A 25,055-nucleotide genomic window follows, 5' to 3' on the forward strand; every position below is an offset into this window, starting at 1 on the left:
ATCCCAACACTGACCCTAACCCCCATCAAATTTGAAGAACAAGTTAATTTGAATCTCTATAATAGTTATTCTAGGCAAAAGTAGAGCCCCAAAATCAGTACATAGTGCTGCCAGAGACCCAAGAAGAGACTTGGTGGAAACTGAGGCTATAGCCTCATCCAGATGTTGGTCAGCTTATGTTCATTGTTTCTAGTCTGAAAACTTTGAGCTCAAACACAATTTGGAGAACTTTCCCATTAGGAGTTCATTTATGGCACTGTTTTGCCATTGTTAGGGGAGTTGTTCTCAAAGTCTAATACCTGAACTGGCAACATCCACATCACCTGGGAGATGGTCAGGAATGCAAATTCTCAGATCCCACTCCAGACGAAACGAATCAGAAACTCTAGAGGAGGGCCCAGCATTCGGGGGATTTCACAAACCCTCTGCTCATTGTGATGCACTTAGGATACAAGCAACACTGAATTAAGAAAGCCCATGGCTTTCATCTCAGGGTAGCACTGGAGATATTCCAGTTTTCTAGCACCATTTTTAAACATACAGTGGCGGCAGGCCCAGTCACCACGTCTACTTGAAGCTTCTTTCTTTTTTTTCTTTTTCTGCATCCCCAAAACGTTTAAGTTCTCATTTTTCTGCAGCCCTGGGTTTCTGGCACCTGATGCAGCATTGACTTTGACCAGGTGACAGGCTCTCTTGGGAGCAAGAATTTTAAGTGTTTGGGGTTGGGGAGTTCTTCAGCCTGGAAGCTATGTGCCCCTCTGGCTTCTACCTTTGCTTCCTGCTATGGAATTCACAAAACTCACCTCCCAAGGGGTTTCTACGCTACCCCATGGTATTTTTCAGCTGAAGAATCAACCTCAGCAGATTCCTGAACTGACACTGATGTTGATCTTTCTGAAGCCTGTGGCCCTTGGAATCTTAATGAAAAACAATCCTTCTACCATAATCCCATCAAGACTTACCATTTCACAGCTCCAGGACTTAATGAGCATTTGTCTCTGACATCCTAGTCTGCAGAATAAGTTTCCCCTCTAATGTGGGGGTTCTCAACCTTGGTCATATATTTGAATCACTTCTAGAGTTTTTAAAAATCCTGATGCCTGGGCCACACCCAGACTATTGAACTCAGCATCTCTGGGACTGGGTCCCAGTTTTACTGTTTGACTTCGCTCAGCTATTCTTTCAGTGTGAGTCATTTGCTATTTTTGTTTAACCAGTTTAATATGCTTTTCTTTTAAAATATGTTTATTGTTGGTTGTGTAACAGATGTCCCCCATTTGTCCAGCCCTACCGCCCATCCCCAAGCCTTCCCTACACCATGTCTGTGCTCTTGGGCTTTTCAATGTGGTCCATTTACTTCTCTAGTACTGTGTGCTGAATGAGTGCCTTCTCTTCTCTTTCTGGTCCGGACTTTTGTTTTTCTAACATAGTCCTCTAGATTTTGTCTTGTAGCATGTTTTATAGAGTCAGATTTTTAAAAAATCAATAAATTATAAATTTTCCAAAAGTAACATTGTTCAAGGAAATTTTAGAAAATATTCATTTTTCTGAGTTATATAATCTCCTATTATACTAATTTCCAACCCAGGATTGGACTTGACCTTTCATTGTCCTGCCCAGCCCTTCTATAATATGCCTAATTTTCCCTGGATCTTTCCTAATTCCCCAGATTTCTTATTCTGACACTTCTAAGGCAAGTTATAAAATTTGTTAGAAATGAAGAGGCTTACACTGTGTTTGTTAAGGTCCACACACACAAGCATTAAAATCATTAAAAAATCATTGCTTGGTAATGTCACCAACCATTGGATGGTACAATATAAGATACAGATAGGTGGTCCTAAGCAGTGGTCGGCAATCTCATTAGTCAACAGAGCCAAATATCAATAGTACAACGATTGAAATTTCTTTTGAGAGGCCAACTTTTTAATCATAAACTATATAGGTAGGTACATTGTTATTAACTTAATTAGGGTACTCCTAAGGCTTAGGAAGAGCCACACTCAAGAGGCCAAAGAGCCGCATGTGGCTCGAGAGCCGCTGCTTGCCGACCATGGTCCTAAAGCTTATTCACAGTGACATTATGCTAACCTCACATTCAATGTGGTCTTTAAAGCGCTAAATGGTATATAAGCAAATGTACATTTTTCACATACAACACACATATGAGAATAACAAAGAAACTATATCTAAAAGATGTTGCAGCTAAGTCAAATATTTTTGTGTGTTCTCTTTTTTTGGAGTTATCAAAACTCTGATTAAAGACATACATATGAAAAAAATAAAATAAAATCCAGGACAATTAGATAAAAATCCTCTACTATAACTATATGGAATCTAAAACATATATAGAATGGAGATTCAAGGGGATAAATTCCTTTTGGTATTGAAAGAAAAAAGGAAGATCATAGAGTCTAATAATCCTTCTCCTATTGGCAGAATGATTCCTATCATGCTAATGACTGCAATAATAAATGATAGGCAACAAATTTGGATATTTTTTAAAGAATAGTTTATTGATTTTTAGCGAGAGAAGAAGGAAGAGGGAGAGAGAGAGAGAGAAACATCAATGTGAAAGTGCAACATCTATGAGCTGCCTCCTGCATCTCCCCTACTGGGGATCCAGCTCACAACCTTGCCATGTGCCTTTACCAGGAATTGAACCAGCAACCCTTTGGTGCACGGGACAACGCCTAACCAATAGAGCCACACTGGCCAGGGCAAATTTAGAGATTTTGATCCTTAGAAATCAGCCCTTCCTTTGCCTTATGCTATTATAGAGCTGATTTACCTAGAGTAATTTGCCCTGGCTCTATATCATCAACAATCTTTTGTTTGTAAATTTATTGTTGACACGAATACAAATGTCTCCCCTATCTTTACCCACCTCCACCCAGCCATCTCCCCTACCTCCCAGCTATCACCACACTGTTGCCTGTGTCTATGGGTTATGCATATACATTCTTTGGCTAATCTCTTCACCTTCTTTCACCCAGTTTGCCCACCCCCCTCCCCTCTGACATCTGTCAGCCTGTTCCATGCCTCTTGTTCCATTTGTGCATCGGCTTTTTATGTTCATTAGATTCCATGTATAAATATGATCACATGGTAATTGTCTTTCTCTGTCTGGCATAATACTCTCCAGGCCCATTCATGCTGTCACAAAGGGTAAGAGCTCCTTCTTTTAGGTTCCCAAGAGAGTGCAGAGACCATAGAGAATATGTCGGTGGCAATGAGAGGGTCCAGGAAGGCACTCTGGCTTAATACACTCTTTTGAATTTGTTTAAAATAATCTGCCTCTGAGAGATCAAGTCAGGCTTCTAAAGTTGTAAAATTTTGCAAGGCTTTACCACTGATACTGAGCAATAGAAAAAAAATTAATGTAATAATTATCTCTTTCAAAGGCAATTGGCTATAAGTTGGTCCTCCCTGGGATAACCTCTATAAATGCACATTTTTCTATGATAATATATACATCATCATCATCAGTGAATAGCAGTTTTATGCAGAGAATTTCTACATATTAAAAGGCATGGTTTATTATATTTTGTGACTCAATAAAGGCTGTGTTAGAAGGAACAATTTAGTTTGTGTTAGGATAAAAAAGATTAAAACTTTTTTAAAAAGTAATACTAAATTACTCCATCATAAAATAAAGAGCTAGAGCTTGGAAGGATCAAATTTTTTGTTATTCAGTCCAACTGCTTTGTTTCAATTACTGTGATTGACTCCCTTTCCCTATCCCATTCTTATGAGATTACTGGTTTCAGCCTCCACTAAATTGTCCTTCTGGCATCCTTACTTGGGGAACAAGGGCAGTAAGGGTAAAGGGAACATGAACTGACTTAGCTTTTAGATAATGTTGCTACAGCCTTTGCCAAAGTTTCTCACCAATATCATTTGAGAAAATTCAATTAGAACTAGATGATACATTTGTGAAAATTGGATAGTGGAAACCTATTAAGTTTCTTGAGCCTAAGGGGATGAAGATGAATGGAGTCCTGGATAAACTGGGATAAAACTGACGTGGAAAATCTTTCTGAGAACTAAGAATCTTTCTGGCAACAAAAAATAGAGAAAATAAATATGTGAACAACAATGAAAAAGTGCTGAAGTTGCAAAAGAAACACAGACTAGAGAGGGAATGACTACATGAAACCTGCAGATTATCAGTTATTGTTACTTCTGCATTGAATTTTTTACCTAAACATTGCATTAAATACAATGAAGCATTACCATCTAAAGTTAAGAATTTATGAAGAATAACCATACATTAGGATATGTGTTTAAAAAAACTAAAAAAGCTTTTATATATTTTTTATAAATCTATATATAATATTCTAGCAAGTCAATATCAAATGTTATAAATTAATACTATTTTGATTTAAACAGAAAACCACAAATTGTGGTATTTGGCCTAAGATGTATTAATTATACTAGAGGCCTGAAGCACAAAATTCGTGCAGGGGATGTGGGGTCCCTCAGCCCGGCCTGCACCCTCTCTCAATCTGGGACCCCTTGGTCCTAACCACCCACCTGCTCGCTCCTTACCACTTGGCTCAACACTCCTTAGTGCTGTCGTGGAGGTGGGAGAGGCTCCTGCCACCACCGTTGCGCTCGCCAGCCATGGACCTGGCTTCTGGCTGAGCCACGCTCCAGGTGTGGGAGCGCACTGGCCACCAGGGGGCAGCTCCTGTGTTGAGCGTCTGCCACTGGTGGTCAGTGTGCATCATAGCGACTGGTCATTCTGGTCATTCCGTCATAACAGTGGCTGGGCTTTTATTATAAACATAGATTTATTAATTTTGACTTAATTTAATAAAATACTGGTATTTAAAAGTAAAGAAGTTCAAATATGGTGAATTTACTCAAATTTGGTGGTACAGTATTTCAGGAAGTACTACACCGAGAAACCAAGATAAAAGAACAATTGCTTGTAAAGGAAAATTCAGAGAGAATATGAGAGACCAAAAAAAGTATATTTATTTTTTTGCTAATGTTAATGGCATGTGCTAGGTAAATCAATCCATTAAAGAGTAAAAATTATTCTCTCAGTATAATTAGAAAATGGATAAGAAAACAGAATTTGAGAAGGTCTATATTAGGGCAGATTACATTAGCAGCTGTAACAAACAACTCCAAAATTCCAATTGCTTAACACAATAAAAATTGACATCTTGCTGACAGGACTGTCCAGTGCAGGTCAATAGCTTTACTATCGTCCCAGTGGTTATGCAGGAATTCAAACTTCTTTCATGCTACAACTTCACCATCTTCACTTTAGGACTGTAGGTTCACAGCGGTATCTTCTGTTAACAGACTGAGGGAAGGGAAAGAATGTAAGGAATGTATACTTGGTCCTTTCTGGTTAGGACCATATGTGGCACGTTACTTCCTCTCCTGTTCCATTGGCCAGAACTAACCACATGACCCAATCTAGATTCAAAGAAAGTGGAAAATGTATTTTAGCTGAATCCCCAGGAGGAAAATGAAACAGTTTGGTGAATGCATGGAATTGTCTAAGCCATCATGCTTTCACCAGGCTGAAGTTTCATTCTGACATAATACTTATTTCTCACAAAAGTGAGAGAAAATTATAATAAATGCTGCTTAAATTTTACAACCCACCTCCATTAATGTTATGTGGTATTTTCATACTTGTCAATTTAAGGTAAGATTGATTGACGGCCAGCTGCTCCCACCGGGCTACATGGCCCTGGTACAGTCTTCAGCCTTCGGGGTCAGCAACTGAAGGTTCAGCCTTCAGGTTCATCCATGATCAGCTATGATCAGATCAGACTGTAGGTTGATAAATGATATCTGGCAAAAACCCTATGAGGCTTAAAATATGAAAACATAGCCCATTAATGAGTTCTTAATGTGAATAGTCATTTCTCATTAATGATAATGCTCACTTTCCTTATCCAGAGCTACTTTCTCAAAATAAAAAGCTAAATTATTCAGAAGAATTTTATTTGGCTGAGTACAAAATTAAGAAAGTGAAGCAGTCCTGTGGCTGGACTGATTAGATTCAAACTGTAATCTTCACTGCTTAGAAGCTGTGTGACCTCAGTCCTTCCACCTCTCATCTTCCACTTACAAATATACCAAATGTGCACAGTTATTGCACCTCTACACAGAGTTGTTCTGAGAGTGACATTAGAATCAATGGAAAGAGCATACAGTTTTTCATATACAGTGAGTATTAAATCCATGACAATTATTATGTTCAGCTAACTCATGATAACAGCAAGTGAAATCTCTTTTCTCCATGTCAGATATGACCTCTTTAGTGAATATATTGTTTACGTTCAACAAATTTAATATATCTCTCTCACAATGTTAGCCACAACAACAAACTCTTTCCCTAAACTGAATTTTCATAGTCTGCCATCTTCTTCAATTTCCTTTTTCTTTCTTTAGCTGCATTATCATCACTAAGAGTCAGGAGTTAAGAAGCTTGCCCAAGGGCTAGGGAGGAATGGTCTCTTCTAATTGTACATTTTAAAGATCAGTTTTGCATCATGAGAACAACCTAAAATTACTTTAATTTGGGGGGGGGTGAGAGCCTTACTATGACTCTGTCCTTGACCCTGTTTCATATGCTAAAATCTGCCTTTTTCCTGTTCTAATAAAAGCAATTATATCTTTATTTTTCAATGAATATCAATAAGTCAACTAGGTGTATATACGCTTTCACTTTCTTTTTCCTTAACGATTTGTCATGCTATCCTTATTCCCAAATTATATACAAGCAAAGAAAAGATTAATAAAAATTGTCCCACCTCTGCCTACATTGGCATGTTAAGTCAAAATTATAGGAAGTGTAGCTGAGGTAAAGAACATAGGAAAAATGATAAGGGGAACCTTAGTATCAGGACTAGCTGATCTCTTATAGTTAACAAGTACTCAGCAGGATCATTACATTCTATAAATCTAGGGAGCACCAAACACAAAATGCCAAAGGAATTGTGCCTCTCAGAATTGTGCAATGGGTTAGCTCTGACTCTAGGTACATAATTTCGACCACACCCAACCAATATCCTTGGATCAGCAAAAGATTCCAAAGCAGTTTCACCTAATGAAGTCAAAGCACATCTCCTTTAGTTTCCATTCACTACATGTTTGTACCTACAATGAAGACCCATTGGCAGGCATGAAGATGTCTGAGCCATAACTAATCTCTTTTCATACCTGCTCTCTCATGCAAAGTTAAAATATTTTGTTACTCTGATATCAAAGCACCCTTTAAAGCAGCGGTTCTCAACCTGTAGGTCGCGACCAACGGAAAACATTTACATTATGATTCATAACAGTAGCAAAATTACAGTTATGAAGTAGCAACGAAAGTAATTTTATGGTTGGGGGTCACCACAACATGAGGAACTGTATTGCGGCATTAGGAAGGTTGAGAACCACTGCTTTAAAGTATCAAAAATTGTCACTGTTTACCTTTACTGATTCAGCCTACTAATTGTTAGACACACTGGGATAGGAGTTGGGAATGTAATTGTAAAATATATATATATATTTACCCTGTATTCCCATGTACAACGTCAAAATCTATATCACTTATCTTTTGTTGTGTAACAAAAGAAGAAGAAAAATATGAAAAATAAAATGGCAATAAATATATATCTATCAACAATTGAATCTAAAAGTAAATAAATGTTAAAGAATCAAATGAACAACATAAACTGATGAATAAAATAGAACCAGAGGTGTGGAAACATGGAACAGAGTGACAAATCTTACAGGGAACAGGGAGGGGGTCGGAAAGAGATTAACCAAAGAATGTATATGCATATAGGCATGACCTATGGACATATATGGCAACCAAGTAGAAGGGGACAGTGGGGGGTAGAGGGCCATCTGTAATACTCTCAACAATAAAGATTTAAAATATTTTAAAAAGGGGGTTTTAAGCATGGGTTGACACTAATTTTGTCTTTTTCAGAATTTATTCTCACTTCAGTGTGAATGTATCCTGAAGGAAATCCCAACTTCCTATAAGGGGATTGTTGCTGTATTCTCGGCAAGAGAGCATAGTAACATAGATTATGGTGGTGGTAGTAGACAGAGAGAAAGAATGATATTGATTGAATGACAGGTAAAATGGACAGTTGATCATAACTTAAGTGTAACACTCGGCATAGACTTGTTTGATTAAATAATTATAAAGAAAGGCAATCCTTCCATCATTTACAAATTCAGTTTTTCCTTCCCTGATCTTTTCCTTCATACATGAAGGTAGGAATTGAATCTGAGTAACTTGAATCCTCTCATAGCATTCTTTTCTCATACATATGTTACATTTTTATTAAGTTCGGCATTGGAAAGTTAACTGCAGATTAAGTGCTAAAATAAAAACATCAAAATACCCAAAAATAAAATACATTAAGTTTTATTAATTCCAACACAAGGCCTAATGGTAGCAGATAGTTTCTGATCATCTTAAACAGGAGTGATCAGCATGATCAACAAGAAGTCTATCCCGAAGGCATTCCTTGGCAAACGAGGCAATCAGGAGGAAATGTGGCTGCTATTTCTGAACACTATTTTTTCATATTTTCACTCTGAAATGAAGGCAAATAAATTCAGTAAACTTAATGGTAGCAACGCAGTTATATAAATCATTTAGGTGTGCTTTTTGACAATGAACAAATGGATTTGGTTAAAATTATTTTTAACCAAATGTTATTATCACTTAAAATGGTGCTGAGTACTTTTACAGGAAGATTCTTCTGTGGAAAACTCTGCTGATCGTGGGAGAATGAAAGTTTCAACTTTGCTGCAGTTTTATTAGCACCAATATAAATATTACTATAAAAGTCCTTATTTCTCAGGGATCAGAAACTTTGAGACACTTCAGGGTCATTTCAGTCCTCTTTACCCTAAGAAATATTGAGGTGCTGACTTGCTTACATAGAGGCAAGGCTGTGCATGGTCCAGAGACGGAGGCAGGCCTAAGGATGCTTCCTGGCACTATTATCTTTTTAGGCCAACATGGACCTCATTTGAGAGGTTAGACCTCACTCAACCCACGTCACTCTGTGGACGAAGCATTTGTCATCTCTAGTATAGGTAGACTCTTTCGTGGATATGAAATGTACTCCTAAGTATAGTCTATCAGAACATAAATTATCTATAGATCTAAGATATACAAGTACAGTAAGGTCATATGTAGGAGTGACCCTTTATATTGTGTTTTTAATCTTTAGGGAAATATAATGAAAAAAATTAAAAAGTCAACTCAGTAGGAAACAAAATAGGAGGTATAAAAAGGAATGGAGAAAATCTAAGAAAAAAATAGATACTTATATCAGAGAGTCAGTTATAAATGTTTGCATTTGTGTGTTACCAATTGTAGCTTGAGAAAAAAAGGCAGGGATGTATTCTGGCCATTTGTGTTTATTCCCAAATTTAAGGTTCTGCAGCATAAGCATAAAAGTCTGCCACAGGGAGAGCTTTTTGTATCAATGCCTCATTTCCTTGCCTCACAACTGCATGTCACCTTATGAAAATCGGTGAGCGAGGAAACAAAGACAGAATGGCTGAATCACTTCTGTGCAGTAGTGACAATAATGCTCTCCAGGCACAGTGCTTTGCAGTTACAGTTCTGCTACTTTGCTGAACCAAAAAGGCATTCCTTCTCTTTGCTCTTAAAAAGTTGTTCAACATTCCCATCTTAATAGCAAGTAAGCATGAACAGAACAGTTTCTGATAAACACAAAAGCTGTTTTGCCTCATGATAGTGGATGACAAGTGAGATCTTAACAGCTTCACATCAAATCAGTGGAAAAACAATTATCCATTAAAAATACGTGCAAACGTTTTTCCTCTAAAGCCAAGGATTCAAGGCAAGGAGTCTGGAATGTGTTTCTCCCCTTAGGCTGCCTCCATTCCATGAAACATCTGTCTCAATTTCCTCTCTTCCTGGAGCCTCCTTTGGTCTCTCTGCATACCCATTCCTTCCGCGTCTGCCTCATTCTGACCCTGCAGATGGAGCCCGTATGTCTCTCTGCTTAAAGAAATGTACGCAACCTTCTCAGTGGAGATTTATGGCCATTATATCCTCATGGATGGCTTCCTAATGCACCAAGTGCAGTAGAATTTGCTTTTGGTTTGATTTCATGCTCTAAATATATTAAAGTAAGCATTAATGCAGTCATTGATTCTTCTCAGCAAGATCTCTAGGATTAAGCGTAGAGCTATGGATTAGATATATTCTGGACAAGTAAACTTTTTATATTGTATTCAATAAGTACTTGGTTGTATATTATGCCTTGAGGTATAACGATATATGACATAACTGAGAGGCAGAGAAAGATTGGAGCCACTATAGCACAGTTTAGGATGGGCTGAAAGGAAGAGACTCTGCAGAAGCCCAGAGGGAGTCATGCTTCAGAAATGTGCACTGACAAAAGGAAGTTTAGGTGATTGTTTTTAAAAAACTAATTTTCTTTTGTGAAGCAATATATTCAAATTTATCAAAAATAACATAGAATAAGTGTATCTTTAAAATGTTATTGTTGCCCTGGCCTGTGTTTCTGAGTGGTTGGAGTATGAACACGCAAACTGAGGGGTCATGGGTTTGATTCCCAGACAAGGGAACGCACTGGGTTGCTGCTTCAATACCCAGCCCTGGCCGAGGTAATTGCCTACTTTTCTCTCTCTCCCTCTCTCTCTCTCTCTCTCTCTCTCTCTCTCTCTCTCTCAAAAAAAGAAAAAAGGCAATGGAAATAATATCCTCAGGTGAGGATTAACCAAAATAAGAATAAAAATAAAAGAAATTGTTAATTGTTATCTAAAATATTCATAAAATATCTGCCCTAATTATGTCCGTATTTTACACAGGGAAGTATTAGCTTGCATATCATTTTGACATTAAATAAATTAGAAAGTAATTTGTGTGGTTTTTTTTTGTTTTTGCTTGTTTTTGCTTGTTTAATGAAAGCAAATAAAGAAGGCTGGAAAGGATCAAGAGGCCATGTCAGCCTGCTAAAGAAAAAATCTGGGTTTTCCTGGGGATGCCGTGGGGAAACTAGGCCCCTGTGGGTGAAGCTGGCATGCTGCCAAACAATTGTTTTGAACAAAATTCCTGCCCAAGGTCACAAGGTCACTAAGAAGGTAGACATTTATTAATACAAATGACATTGAGACAAGGAAAGGGAGTTGAGAGTAAGGGGTTATTCTAAATGCAAACAGTGGTCTTAGACACAATAACATTACTTATAATATGCATGTAAGAAGAGAAAAGCAAGTTTAAGCTAAACTACAATCCCTGAAAAATCATTTGAGTGTTTTTTATTATTTTTTTTAAATATAGCTTATTGATTTTTTACAGGGAGGAAGGGAGAGGGATAGAGAGTTAGAAACATCGATGAGAGAAAAACATCAATCAGCTGCCTCCTGCACACTCCCCTCTGGGTATGTGCCCACAAATAAGGTACTTGCCCTTGACCAGAATCAAACCTGGGACCCTTGAGTCTGCAGGCCAACACTCTATCCAATGAGCCAAACCAGTTGCAGTGGTTCTCAACCTTCTAGCCCTTTAAATACAGTTCCTCATGTTGTGACCCAACCATAAAATTATTTTCGTTGCTACTTCATAACTGTAATGTTGCTACTATTATGAATCGTAATGTAAATATCTGATATGCAGGATGGTCTTAGGCAACCCCTGTGAAAGGGTCATTTGACTGCCAAAGGGGTCACGACCCACAGGTTGAGAACCGCTGGGTTAGGGCTATTTGAATGTTTTTTAAATGCCTTCTATTGCCAAAACTCTCAAAAAGGTCAATTTTGACATTCCCGAATATCATTGACAATGCTTGTTATTCAATATTGAAAATATATAAGAAATGGCATATCAACATCAAATCATATAGTCTACATATATTGTATTTTAGTAGGAATAATACTTTTCAGTAAAATACAATTGGAAGAAGTGTAAGTTGTTGTAAAAAAACAATATTTGAATCCAGGGACCAAGGATTAAAAGAACTGAAATGTACATGACAATTTTTTCTTGGTTATTATCCTCAAGGGGAACAGAATTAGGGTGGCAGGGAGAAGGGGACTGTGCACACTTCTGGGTGAATCTGAATTTTGCACAATTATGCATTCTTGCAATGCTGTATTTAGTAAACAATAAATTTAGGTTTTTTAAACTTATGGAATTAAAAAAATATAAAGATGTTTAAAAGTGCAAGAACCATCCCCCCAAAAAGACATTGGGAACTAGTACTAAGATATAAGAAGCAAAACGAGTTAAAAACAATAGCAGTAACTGGAACCATATGTGCTCTCCCAGGCAAGTAGACCAGTCACAGTGTTGAACTTCAGAACATGAGTGCCCTCTTGTGGCAAATATGAATATCTGAAATTTGTCTTACTGCCTCTGGGTAATTGAGATTGTGATCAAATTCTGTTCTTTTTCAGATTGAAATAGCAACAATGATGCCTTCAGGGAACAGAGAGCTCCTCACCCCGCCCCCACAGCCAGAGGAGGCTGAAGAGGAAGAGGAGGAGGAGTCCACCCCCAGGCTGATTGACGGTTTTTCCCCACAGGAACCTGAATTCACCAGGGTTCTGGGCCCACACACCAGTGAAGGTCAGGTCCATTTGGTCATCCCTCTAAATTGCCAAGTTCCAAGTCCACAGGGGACCCACATCACCCAAGGAGAAAGTTCTGCAATAGGCTAGGTTTGAAACAGGAGATGCACATGTATTTTGTATTCAAAGATAAAGTAGTTTAAATAATTTAGCTCAGGCATGATGAAAATTTTCAAATAACCAATGAAAATATTTGTCTAACATCATTACTCAAAACCTTTGTGGTGGATGGAATGCATTTTCGGAACAAAGGATACCCTCTTAGCAAGATCAGAATCTATGTCTGTGAGGTCAGGCCATGGAAGTTCAAGGTGTTAAGGTTTTTTATGATAAATGAAATGATGATAGTAGTAGCAATAATATTTACATTGGTTGAGCACAAAATATCTGTGGGCCATAATGCTCAACACTTCACCTTATCTCATTTGTGTATTACAAACTCCCTGTGAAGGTGTCAGCATTAATCTTTTCATTATTACTGAGGCAACTAGCTTTAAAGGGGTAGGAACTTGCCAGAGATCACATAGCCATTAGTTTCACATGCTGGGTTTGAAGCTAGTCTGTTCTGATTTTTATCTGTATAGTTCTTCTCCTAGGAAGTAGCAGAGAGAGGAAAAGAGAGGAAAGTGGTTCATTACACTGAATTCCATCTTGTTTGGTTTAAAGGTGATCTAAACCAGAGCATTTTGTTAACAAGAAGGAATGCCTGGTGCTACATGTGATTCTATAATTTGTCTATATTTGTTGTTAGAAATTATCAGTGTCATTCTTGGGGTTATTCAAGTGGACTCACTCCAAAATATTTTCACACACACACACACACACACACAGACGAGAGAGAGAGAGAGAGAGAGAGAGAGAGAGAGAGAGAGAATGGCATAAGGGGAGGGGTATAGAAAAGTGAGTAGAATTTCCACTACAAAGGTTTATTTACTATTGAGTATCTTTCTACTCTAAGCTCTAAAGATACAAAACTTACCTTATAATGACTACTTTTTCACAGATACTTCTGTCTAGAACAGGGAGACAGACATGGAAACAAATTTAGAGGCTATAAGGCGTTACTGGTGATGTGAGAAAAGTCTGTAAAGAATATACTGAGCAAGCAAAGAGAGAAGAGAGCATTCAAATCAGCTTTGCAACTGTCTGGATATACTATAATCTTGAGCAAACCATTCAATGTTTGGTGGTTTTTTGGCTCAATTTTCTCATCTAGAAAGTGGGATAATAAATACTAAATCTTACCTCATAGAGTTTTGTAAGGATTAAATGAATGAATGAATTTAGTACCGGGCCCATAGTAAACATAGTAAATGTTAATTCTCATTATTTTATTTTTGATAAAAGAGATTATCTTTTGTTCACTTTCAACACACTTTTCAGGGTACAATAAAGTATCATTAACTACAGGCAGATATCTGGAACTTACTCACTTTGCATAACCGAAACTTTATGCCTGTTGAACAACAAATATCCATCCCCCCTCTCCTCACCCCTGTAACCACCAATCTACGCTCTGATTCTCTGAGTTTTTAACTAAAAGTTGTCTTTGCGACATGCTGCCTAGATGCCAGCCACTAAAGTGTTCTATGTGCATTGACTCTTTGAAGAGTCACAACAATGCCATGCAGTAGGTATGGATATTTCTGCTTTATAAGTAGGAAAACTAACATTCCAACATGCTATTAAAGTTGTCCAATGTATGGAGGAGGTACATATTGGTGCTGGGATGCAAACAGAGAGCACCAAACTCTAAGTCTTTAAGAAATACCTCATATTCTTTCCACGTAGTTAGCTATCTACAAACAGAACCAGGGAATGCACACACAATTACAAGGAAATGTGAGTACCCAGCAGAAAGCCCTCAGAGCAGGGAATTTAAATTGCCCTAGAATATTACTTACTTTTAAGTAATTTCAGATTCTTCAAACAATGATGGATCTGGCATCATTAGGTATTTTAGCTGAGCCAGGAACAGCACAAAAGCACAATGCCTAATTTTTTAGTCAAAATTATGGCTCCATAGTGTCAGCTTTGAGATAATATTAAAAACTATCTATGACTTTTCAAAAAAATGTTGTCTCTAAAGTAGTTTCAGTGTAATAAAGTGAAATTTTTAATTCACATTTTAATTTCAAGAGAAAAAGCATCACCAAAAATTCTAAATTTAAAATTAAATTCACATATTATAAATTCATCAAAGTTAAATAGTTTGGAAACATTTATAGCATTAAATATAAAAATATCGTATTTTAATTATTAATACAAATTTCTAAAAATAATATTCTGAAACCATATAAAGTAGGCTTGAGTTATGATGGAAAAAGTAGAATTAAATTATTAACTGGTGTGAATATATAATTACTCTGAAAATTTATTGCTAGATTAGCATGACCATGAATATATAGAAGAATAAAATTCCTTTCTTAAAAAAAAATATAATAACTGACAAATATTAATTCATATTGATTGGAGAAATCAGTAAGTATTAAATATTTCGCAGCTCCCTCTTAAATGTTTTCTCTAGATTTCCATTCATAACATAGTTTTTATTTCTAAAGTTGTTATTATAAATTACGAGAGGCCCAGTGCACGAAAATTCATGTACTCGGCAAGGTCCCTCAGCCCAGTCTGCAGCCTCTCACAGTCCAGGACCCCTAGGAGGATGTCCAACTGAGGCTTAGGCCCATGGAGAGTGGGCCTAAGCCATCAGTCGAACACCCTTAGCGCTGCCGAGGAGGCAAGAGAGGCTCCCACCGCTGCTGTGCAGCTGTCAGCCTGGCTTTTGGCTGAGCAGAGCTCCCTCTGTGGGAGCACACTGACCATCAGGAGGCAGCTCCTGCTTTGAGCATCTTCCCCCTGGTGGTCAGTGAGGATCATAGCAACCAGTCATTCCTGGTTGCCCTTAGGGTCAATTTGAATATTACCCTTTTATTATATACTAGAGGCCCAGTGCACAAAAATTTGTGCACTCGGAGGGGTGGGGGTGGGGGGCCCCTCAGCCCAGACTGTGCACTCTTGCAGTCTTGGACCCCTCAGGAGATAACGACCTGCTGGCTTAGGCCTGCTCCCGGGTGGCAGAGGGCAGGCCCAATCCCTAGGTACAGTCCCTGGTCGAGCTCAGAGCAGGGCCGATTGGGGAGTTGGGGTGCCGCCCCCTGTCATGCACAGAGCAGGGCGGATCGGGAGGTTGCGATGCAACCCTCAGTCACTCTCAGGGTAGGTCCGATTGGAGGGTTGGGGCACCGCCCCCTGTCACATTCAAGGCAGGGTTGATAGGTAGCTTGCGGCGCCACCCCCTGTCACGCACAGAGCAGGGCCCATCAAGGGGGTGGGGAGCTCCCCCCTGTCACGCACAGAGCAGGGCCCATCAGGGGGTTGGGGAACTCCCCCTTGTCATGCACAGAGCAGGGCCAATAGGGGAGTTGAGGCGCTGCCCCCTGTCACATACAGAGCAAGGCTGATCAGGGGGTTGGGGCGCCGCCACTGTCACAGGGCAGGGCCAATGGGGAGGTTATGGCTCTACCCCATCACACACAGAGCAGGGCCCTTGGGGGGGGGGGGGGGGGTTTGGGGCACCACACCCTGTCACACACAGAACCGCAAGGCAATCAGGGGGTTTGGGTGCTGCCCCCTGTTATGCTGATCCCGGTGTCGGGAGGTCTCGCGGCTTCGCTGATCCCAGTGCTGGGAGGCATATTACCCTTTTACTATATAGGATAGAGGCGTGGTGCACAAGTGGGGACCGGCTGGTTTGCCCTGAAGGGTGTCCTGGATAAGGGTGGGGGTCCCGCTTGGGTGCCTGGCCAGCCTGGGTGAGGGGCTGATGGCTGTTTGCAGCTGGTCACACCCCCTTCAGGGTGAGGGTCCCCATTGGGGTGCCTGGCCAGTCTGGGTGAGGGGCTGAGGGCTGTTTTCAGGCTGGCGGGTGACTGAAGCTCCCAACCACTCCTTTTTTTCTTTTCTTTTTTATTCTGTGCCAGCTTTAGCTCTGAGGCTCGGCTCCAACTCTCAGGCCTCGGCTGCTGAAAGCAGGTATCTGGTTTGTTTGGGTTCTATAATCGAAACACTGTTTTGACTCCAGCTCTGAGATCCCAGCTGGCTGAAAGCAGGTTTCTGGGGTTTTGCTTAGCTTCTATATTTGTAACAGTATTTCAAACTGCAAGCTCAGAGGCCGGCAGCTGCAGGCGGGGAACATTGGCTTCCTCCGTCACTGAAGCAAGCAAGCCTCCTCTTCGCTTCAAGCTGCCTGGCTGCCAGCCGCAATCTTGGCTGGCAGTTAATTTGCATATCTCAGTGATTAGCCAATAGGAAGGGTAGCGGAGGTACGGCTAATTACCATGTTTCTCTTTTATTAGCTAGGACTAGAGGCCCAGTGCATGAAAATCCATGCGCTGGAGGGGGGCCCCTCAGCCCAGCCTACCCCTTCTCATAGTTTGGGACCCCTGGGGAGATAATGACCTGCTGGCTTAGGCCTGCTCCCGGGTGGCAGAGGGCAGGCCCAATCCCTAGGTGCAGCCCCTGTTCAGGCTCAGAGCAGGGCCGATTGGGGAGTTGGGGTGCTGCTCCCTGTTATGCACAGAGCAGGGTGGATCGGGAGGTTGCGATGCAACCCTCAGTCATGCTCAGGGTAGGGCCGATTGGGGGGTTGAGGCACCGCCCCCTGTCACACTCAAGGCAGGGTTGATAGGGAGGTTGCGGTGCCACCCCCTGTCACACACAGAGCAGGGCTGATCAGGGGGTTGAGGAGCTCCCCCCTGTCACTCACAGAGCAGGGCCAATAGGGAAGTTGGGGCGCTGCCCTCTGTCACACACAGAGCAGGGCTGATCAGGGGGTTGGGGTGCCACCACTGTCACACTCAGGGCAGGGCCAATGGGGAGGTTATGGCTCTACCCCGTCACACAGAGAGCAGGGCCCGTGGGGGGGGGGGGGCGGATTGGGGCACCACACCCTGTCACACACAGAGCCGCAGGGCGATCAGGGGGTTGGGGAGCTCCCCCCTATCAGGCACAGAGCAGGGCTGACCAGGGGGTTGGGGCTCCTTCCCCTGTCACGAACAGAGCAGGGCGGATAGGGAGGTTGTGGCCCCGCCCCCTGTCACACACAAAACCGCAGGGCGATCAGGGGGCTTGGTCACTGCCCCCTGTCACGCTGATCCTGGTGCCGGGAGGCCTCGCTGCTCTGCTGATCCTGGTGCTGGGAGGCATATTACCCCTTTACTATATAGGATAGAGGCCTGGTGCACGGATGGGGGCCGGCTGGTTTGCCTGAAGGGTGTCCTGGTTCAGGGTGGTGGTCCCCACTGGGGTGCCTAGCTAGCCTGGGTGAGGGCATGTTGGCTGTTTGCATCTGGTCACACCCCCTTCAGGGTGGGGATCCCCACTGGGGTGCCTGGCCAGCCTGGGTGAGGGGCTGAGGGCCGTTTTCAGGCTGGCAAGTGACTGAAGCTCCCAACCTGTCCTTTTTTTCTTTTTCTTTAATTCTGGGCCAGCTTTATCTCTGAGGCTTGGCTCCAGCTATGAGACCTCCGCTGCTGAAAGCAGGTTTCTGGCCTTTGTTTACCTTCTGTATTTGAAACAATGTTGCAGTCCTGCTGTCTGAAGCCTGGCTGACTGAAAGGAGGTTTCTGGGGTTTTGTTTAGCTTTTATATTTGTTACAATGTTTCTTAGAGAGCAGCTGAGAGGCCGGCAAGGCAGGCAGGGGACCTGGCTTCCTCCGTCACTGGTCACTGGAGCAAGCAAGTCTCCCTGTTTGCGTCAGCTGCCTGGTTGCCGGCCTCCATTTTGGTTGGCAGTTAATTTGCATATCTCAGTGATTAGCCAATGGGAAGGGTAGCGGAGGTATGGCTAATTACCATGTTTCTCTTTTATTAGATAGGACTAGAGGCCCAGTGCATGAAAATTCATGCACTGGAGGGGGGTCCCTCAGCCCCCTCTCATAGTCTGGGAGCCCTCAGGAGCAGGAGGCAACCCAGTGATCAGGGGAAGGCGACACCCCATCACACCTCTGCTGCTGCCACTGCTGGCAGCACAAGCCTTGGCTGGCCCTGGTTACCTGCGCCTTGGGCTGGCCCTGGGTGGCTAAGGGTCTGAGGGGATGGACGCCGCCATCTTGTGGCTGTGGGTGCCGCCATCTTTGAGGGCGGGGCAGTAAATTAACATATTCCCTCCTTATTGGCTGTGGGCGCTGCCATCTTTGTGATGGCATGAAGGTCAATTAGCATATTCCCTCTTTATTAGGTAGGAGGATTTTTCTATTTAATGATAGCAATACTACCTTAGTAAGTGCCTTACTAGTTCTTTTCTGTGAGGGGAGTTGCAATGCTTAGAATGTTTTATACAAATTGTTATAATTAAGCTAAATAGAAAAAAACCTAATTAATATTTACCAAAACATTAATAACACCACACAAATAACACACGTGTAAAATGCAGGAAGGTCTTAAAAAGTTTACAGGTTGAAAATTATGGGGGGCCCTAACCGGTTTGGCTCAGTGGATAGAGCTTCGGCCTGCGAATTGAGAGGTCCCAGGTTCGATTCCGGTCAAGGGCATGTACCTTGGTTGTGGGCACATACCCATTAGGAGGTGTGCAAGAGGCAGCTGATCGATATGTCTCTCTCATTGATGTTTCTAACTCTCTATCCCTCTCCCTTCCTCTCTGTAAAAAATCAATAAAATATTTTTTTTTTTTTAAAGAAAATTATGGGGGGAAATGCATATAACAGCTCACTGTTGAGTATGGCATCAATAAAGTATGTAAGATCTTTGAGTGAATGTTGTCCCAACTCTTCTGCAATCCAGTGCTCCCTAGAAATTCAGAATCAGAGGTAGCCAGAGGAAGACAAGTCAAGAGTTGAGATAGTCACATAACTTATGATATAATTTCCTTCATCCTATTGACTGTGTTGAGATTAAACAGCCAAAGTGTTTTTCTTTAGCCTCTGCTTATATTCTAAAATTTATAAAGAATATGAGAAACGTATCGTTGCTTGAACAAAAATTCAAAAAAGGCTGAGCGGGAAATATATTTGTATGAAAACTATAGGGGATGATTAATTAAATATCTTAGTTGCATTGTTAGTTCTTGATCTTTGAACTAAGGCAACAAGGTGTCTCTGTGAGTGAGGGGTTTCCAAATAGGGGATTTTCAGTGCTAAAACCAGGAAAGTTTCAGCTAAATCAGATGAGTTGATCACTGAGAAATCTCAAGGAAGTTCTTCCATCACATTCTTCTTCTGTAATTATCATGGCTTATTTCACTTTCTTCATTCATCTCACCTCTCACAACCCTTCCCCTCCTCCTCTCTTTACTCCTCAAACTCTTTAGGAAACTCAGTCTTCTACTTCACAAAGAAAATGCAATCTTCCAGTCAGCAGCTCTTTGGTCTTTCTGTTTTCAGACAAATAATTACCTACAACTACATTTCTCCTATTGCAACAGAGGAATGTGTCCTCTGGCATGTGGCTTTGCATTCTCCCACTGGGCTTTAAACTTCATTTCCTATTGTCCTCTAGGGACCCTTCTTTAACCTCTGCTACTTTGGATTCTTGCAAACCTTCTAGCTTAGTCAATATCCCTCATTATACACAACACAAAAAATCTTTTTTAAAAGTAATTGATTGTTTTCTTCCTTTTTACAAATATCTCAATAATATTGTCTACTAGTATATTTGCTGTAACTATTTCCTCACATCCAACTTTCTCCTTAGTTGACTGTAATCTGGCTTCCAGCCTCATCACTCCACAGCTCTTGCTGAATCTCCTATAACCATCACAACTAACCCAAGAGACATTTTCAACCCAAGAGATATTTTAATTTGCCTGGCATCTCAGCAGCCTTGATTGTTTTCTAGTTCCTTTTCTTTCCAACCCTTTCTCCACTTGGTCTCCATAATATTGCCCTATCCTCCTTCTCTCCTTTCCTTCTGATCATTACTTCTGTCTCCCTTAGAAGACTGCATCCTCTACATGAGTACTAAACAGAGAATGAAGGAGGGATAGGTGTGTCTGTGTGTGTGTGAGAGTGTGGGTGTGTTTGTGTGTGAGCATGTGTGTGTATGATAGATGGAGAAAAACAGATTAGTAAATTGATATTTAATCCAGCCTAACAAATATCTTTTGGCTCTGTTGCCTTTTCTATCATGATTACCCTAGCGACCATCATCTTTTATCTAGACAACAACTCATCTCCACTCTGCCCACTGGCCCTCCTTCAGACTTCCACCACACCTTCAAGTAGAGTGATATATTTGCATGCAAATCTGATAATGATTAGAATAAGGAACAAAATCTGTAACACAGCCTGCAAGTCCTACACATTTCAATACTCTCCCAGTGGTTCTCAACCTTCCTAATGCCGTGACCCTTTAATATAGTTCCTCATGTTGTGGTGACCCCCCAATCATAAAATTATTTTCGTTGCTACTTCATAACTGTAATTTTGCTACAAAAATGAATCATAATGTAAATATCTGATATGCAGGATGTATTTTCAGTATTCGCGACCCACAGGTTGAGAACCGCTGCTATGCTATAACAACATGGACCATCTTTCAGTTCCTCCAAACTGAAGGACTAGGGCACATGCTGCTTCCTCAGTGTGCGTATGCTTCCCTCACACAAGCATAATTGACTCCTTTTCTTCTTGTAGATATCAACTTAATTATCACCTTCTCAGACAACCACGATTCTCAAACTGGGTCAAATTTTTCTATTTTATGCTAATATGATATTTTATAATATTTACAACAGTCATATTTCATTTATTTGTGTGATTATCATTCTTCTTACATATCAGATCATAAAATAGAACTCTGTCTCTTTATGCTCACCACTGTTTCACTAGCTAGCATAGTGCCATTTACATAGAAAAGTTAAAAAAAATACATACTGAGTAAATTAATACTAGTGATTATTACCCTATATTTTTCTTGAAGCAGATTTTGTTTCAGTGGGTTGTTTACTGAACCAATGACTTAACACAAACATTGTATGTGATGCTTTAAATTTATAAAAATGACAATATTAAGGTTCATATTTGAAGATAGCATTTCTAAATATAAACGCAACAACTGCAGTGTACATGCAATCATTTTAAATTTTATAACATTACAAAAATATACTAATTATTGGGTCAGTTTTAATTGGTATATTTGACTAGTATTCCATTTACAGAAAACTATATAAGAAAATACGAAATCTATCAGAATTATTTGCATGAGATTCTAATCTTATTTAACAAACATTACTAGTCACATTGTTAGAAATTGCTTTTGTTAATTTTAATTATTTGCATCTATCTTTTAGATTTTCCAACCTGCCTTCTGTGTACCTGTATAAGTACCACTGTATACTGTGATGACCATGAACTTGATGCTATTCCACCACTGCCCAAGAACACTGCTTATTTCTACTCCCGCTTTAACAGAATTAAAAAGATCAACAGAAATGACTTTGCAAGCCTAAGTATGGATGATAGCACTAATGGCCTTCTTTTCTTTACAGAATTTCTTAAAATTTTTGCACTGTAAAATAGTGGTTCTGGAAATGATAGCTGAATATTAAATACTAGAGGCCCAGTGCACAGATTCGTGCACCAGTGGGGTCCCTCGGCCTGGACTGCAGAGATAAGGCAGAAACCGGCAGTCCGACATCCCCTGAGGGGTCCTGGGGTGTTGAGAAGGCATTCTGCAAAGTTGCTGTCGCTTGGCAGCTCCTGTGTTGAGCGTCTTCCGCCTGGTGGACAGTGCACATCATAGCTACCAGCCGATCAGCCAGTTGCTTAGGCTTTTATATATATAGACTAGAGGCCCTGTCTACAAAATTCATGCACAGGGGGTGAGGGGGTGGTCCCTCAGCCTGGCCTGCACCCTCTCTAATCCGGGACCCTGCAGGGATCAGACCTAAACCAGCAGTTGGACATCCCTCTCATAATCCGGGACCACTGGCTCCTAACCGCTCACCTGAATGCCTGCCTGCCTGATCGCCCCTAACCACTCTGCCTGCCTGCCTGATCTCGCCCCTAACTGCTCCCCTGCCGGCCTGATCTTGCCCCTAACTACTTGCTCCCCCTTGCTGGCCTGATCGCACCCCTAATTGCTTGCTCCCCTGCCAACCTGATCACCCGTAACTGCCTCTGCCTCAGCCCCCGCCACCATGGCTTTGTCCAGAAGGATGTCGGACATCCGGAAGACTTCCAGCCGATCGGGTCTAATTAGCATATTACCCTTTTTATTAGCATAGATGTCTCATAAATCAATTATTTTTTTCTCATATAACCATTTGAAGATTTGTTTTAATTATGATAAGAAAAAATGCTGAATAATTAAAGGTCATCAAGAAACTATTGATATTTTCAACAAACTATTTGTAACTAAATAAAAATCATAAGTAACTATTTTATAGCCTAGAACTTATTATCATTTTATGGCAATAAGAGTAAGGTGTCATGATCAATTATTTATGAGAATTTTTTTATGATCAAAGAATCTTAGTCTAAATTCTGACATTATAATTGTTGCCAACATAGAAGAATTTTTGTACTTATCTTCATAAAGTTTTTTAATTACTAAACATTTATTTGTAATGCCTTTGTATTTTATACTAATATATCTTTGACCACTAGAAAAATATAACAATCTGTCATCCCTGTGGAAAATATTTTAAGTAGTAAAATCCAGATATAGTTTATTTAGACTATTGGGGAAAGACTAGTTATTTTAAATATAATGTGTCAGTTTCTTTGCTAAAGTTATAATTTCTTATAATCGCATAAACATGAACCACATTTGGAGAGAACAAATTTTCTAAAGTATTTAGAAATAATTCTTTAATTAACTTGTGTTGCTACTTAAATTCATGCTTATGCTTTTTTGTATATAGGAAATTTATATTCATATTTTTATGTGAACAGAATATTTCAAGAATATTAAGTACTTCCTCTTTTTCTTCTAGATGATTTAAGGAAGATTGATTTGACATCAAATTTAATATCTGAAATTGATGAAGATGCATTCAAAAAGCTGCCTGAACTCAGAGAGCTTATCCTACGTGACAACAAAATAAGGCAACTTCCAGATTTGCCAACCAGTCTGACCTTCATTGATGTTAGCAACAATAGACTGGGAAGGAAAGGAATAAAGCAAGAAGCATTTAAAGTGAGTTTTAAGTTTGGATATAAAAGACTTTCATCTTCCCATTCCATTTGTGGTCAATGACTAGCCTTTTTATTTCTATAAAGGAATTCACTTGGATGAGACTTATAACTGCAAAAGTAAACTTTACAACACTACTTATCATGCTTGTGGGAAGTACTGTGCTCTGGTACATTTTGAGGTTGGTCAAGCACCAAGAACAGAAAGCAGAAGTGGAATAAGAAGTGGGTGGCTCTCTGGAAATAGTGCTAAGCAGATAATTTGCTTTTACCAAAAACTCCACTGATGGGGAGCATTTAATGTGGTTAAAAGGTTAGCTACTTTTACAGGATGTGGTTATTGCCTTGGGGATAAAAGGCTTCCATATTACTTTAAAGAAGACTGGATTCAGTTAATCTTATGAATTTTGTTTTCTAAGAAAAGGATGCAAGCTGGGGGCTAAAGTAACTTGCTTGGAATAACAGTGTAGAATCTGAGAACAGTAATCCACTGGCTATCTTACTCATTTTTACCCTGTTCAAGCTGCTCCTCTAAATATATGTTGAACACAATAAACAAAAAATACTGTTTGAAAGGACATCACATTATTTCCTTGGTAGCTAGAAGGTGTCCTGTGGACCCATTAGCACTGGGCAATAGCAAAAGTCCTATCTCTCTACTAGCCATTTTGTTGGGCAAGAGAGTTAGGGCACCTCAGTAGAGCCTGGCAAGGGTAGAAGTCCAGTCTCTCCACTCATCTTTTGTTGGCCTGGATGGTGGTGAGTCATAATTTGCCCTGTGGTATTTGGCTAGAGTGGACCTGTTATTGTCTACACTTTTTTTGTCTTGCTAGGTTGTCTTTTCCCTGAAACTCAGGCTAGGAAGAGAAGTCTTTTGTTGGGGAGAAATTCTCATTTCTCCATCCCTATTACATGAAAGAAATTATTGCTATGCCTCACCAAAATCTTCAAAGTTCTATTGCAGAATAGAGAATGAGAAGTCAGTGCCTTACTTAAACTGAGAAAGTGAAAGTGGACAAAGCACGTTCTTCCTCGAGATTGAGAAACATGTTTCATTTTCATCAAGAGATATCTACTTGTCCTCATTTCTTCCAAAATCCATTTGAATTGTCTAGTATGTAACTTAGAACACTAATCTGCCATAACTTTAGTAAATAAGACCTGGTCAGGCATGCGGTATTTTATAAATAATTGCATGGACAGGGAATGGAAAATATAACTGTGGCACCACTAATTTCTATTAAGTCCCTACATTTGGAATGTTTCCAGGATATGTATGAT

The 25,055-nt window shown here is 40.3% G+C and overlaps 1 protein-coding gene across 1 annotated transcript in view; it reads left to right on the top strand.

The window, feature by feature from the left end:
* The window catches only part of EPYC (epiphycan), a 42,479-nt gene that overhangs the window by 11,758 nt on the left and 5,666 nt on the right, over window positions 1-25,055 (top strand). Inside the window, exons 2-5 of the mRNA XM_070407595.1 lie at window positions 12,445-12,616; window positions 21,929-22,087; window positions 23,576-23,778; window positions 25,044-25,055. The exon at window positions 25,044-25,055 is cut by the window's right edge and continues 84 nt beyond it. Coding sequence (XP_070263696.1) covers window positions 12,445-12,616; window positions 21,929-22,087; window positions 23,576-23,778; window positions 25,044-25,055 — 546 coding nt within the window. The remainder of the gene's footprint in view (window positions 1-12,444; window positions 12,617-21,928; window positions 22,088-23,575; window positions 23,779-25,043) is intronic.

This window comes from Myotis yumanensis, unplaced genomic scaffold (assembly GCF_028538775.1).
Source record: "Myotis yumanensis isolate MYYU_CA2020_CCGP unplaced genomic scaffold, mMyoYum1.0.hap1 SCAF_3, whole genome shotgun sequence".
Taxonomy (NCBI): Eukaryota; Metazoa; Chordata; class Mammalia; order Chiroptera; family Vespertilionidae; genus Myotis; species Myotis yumanensis.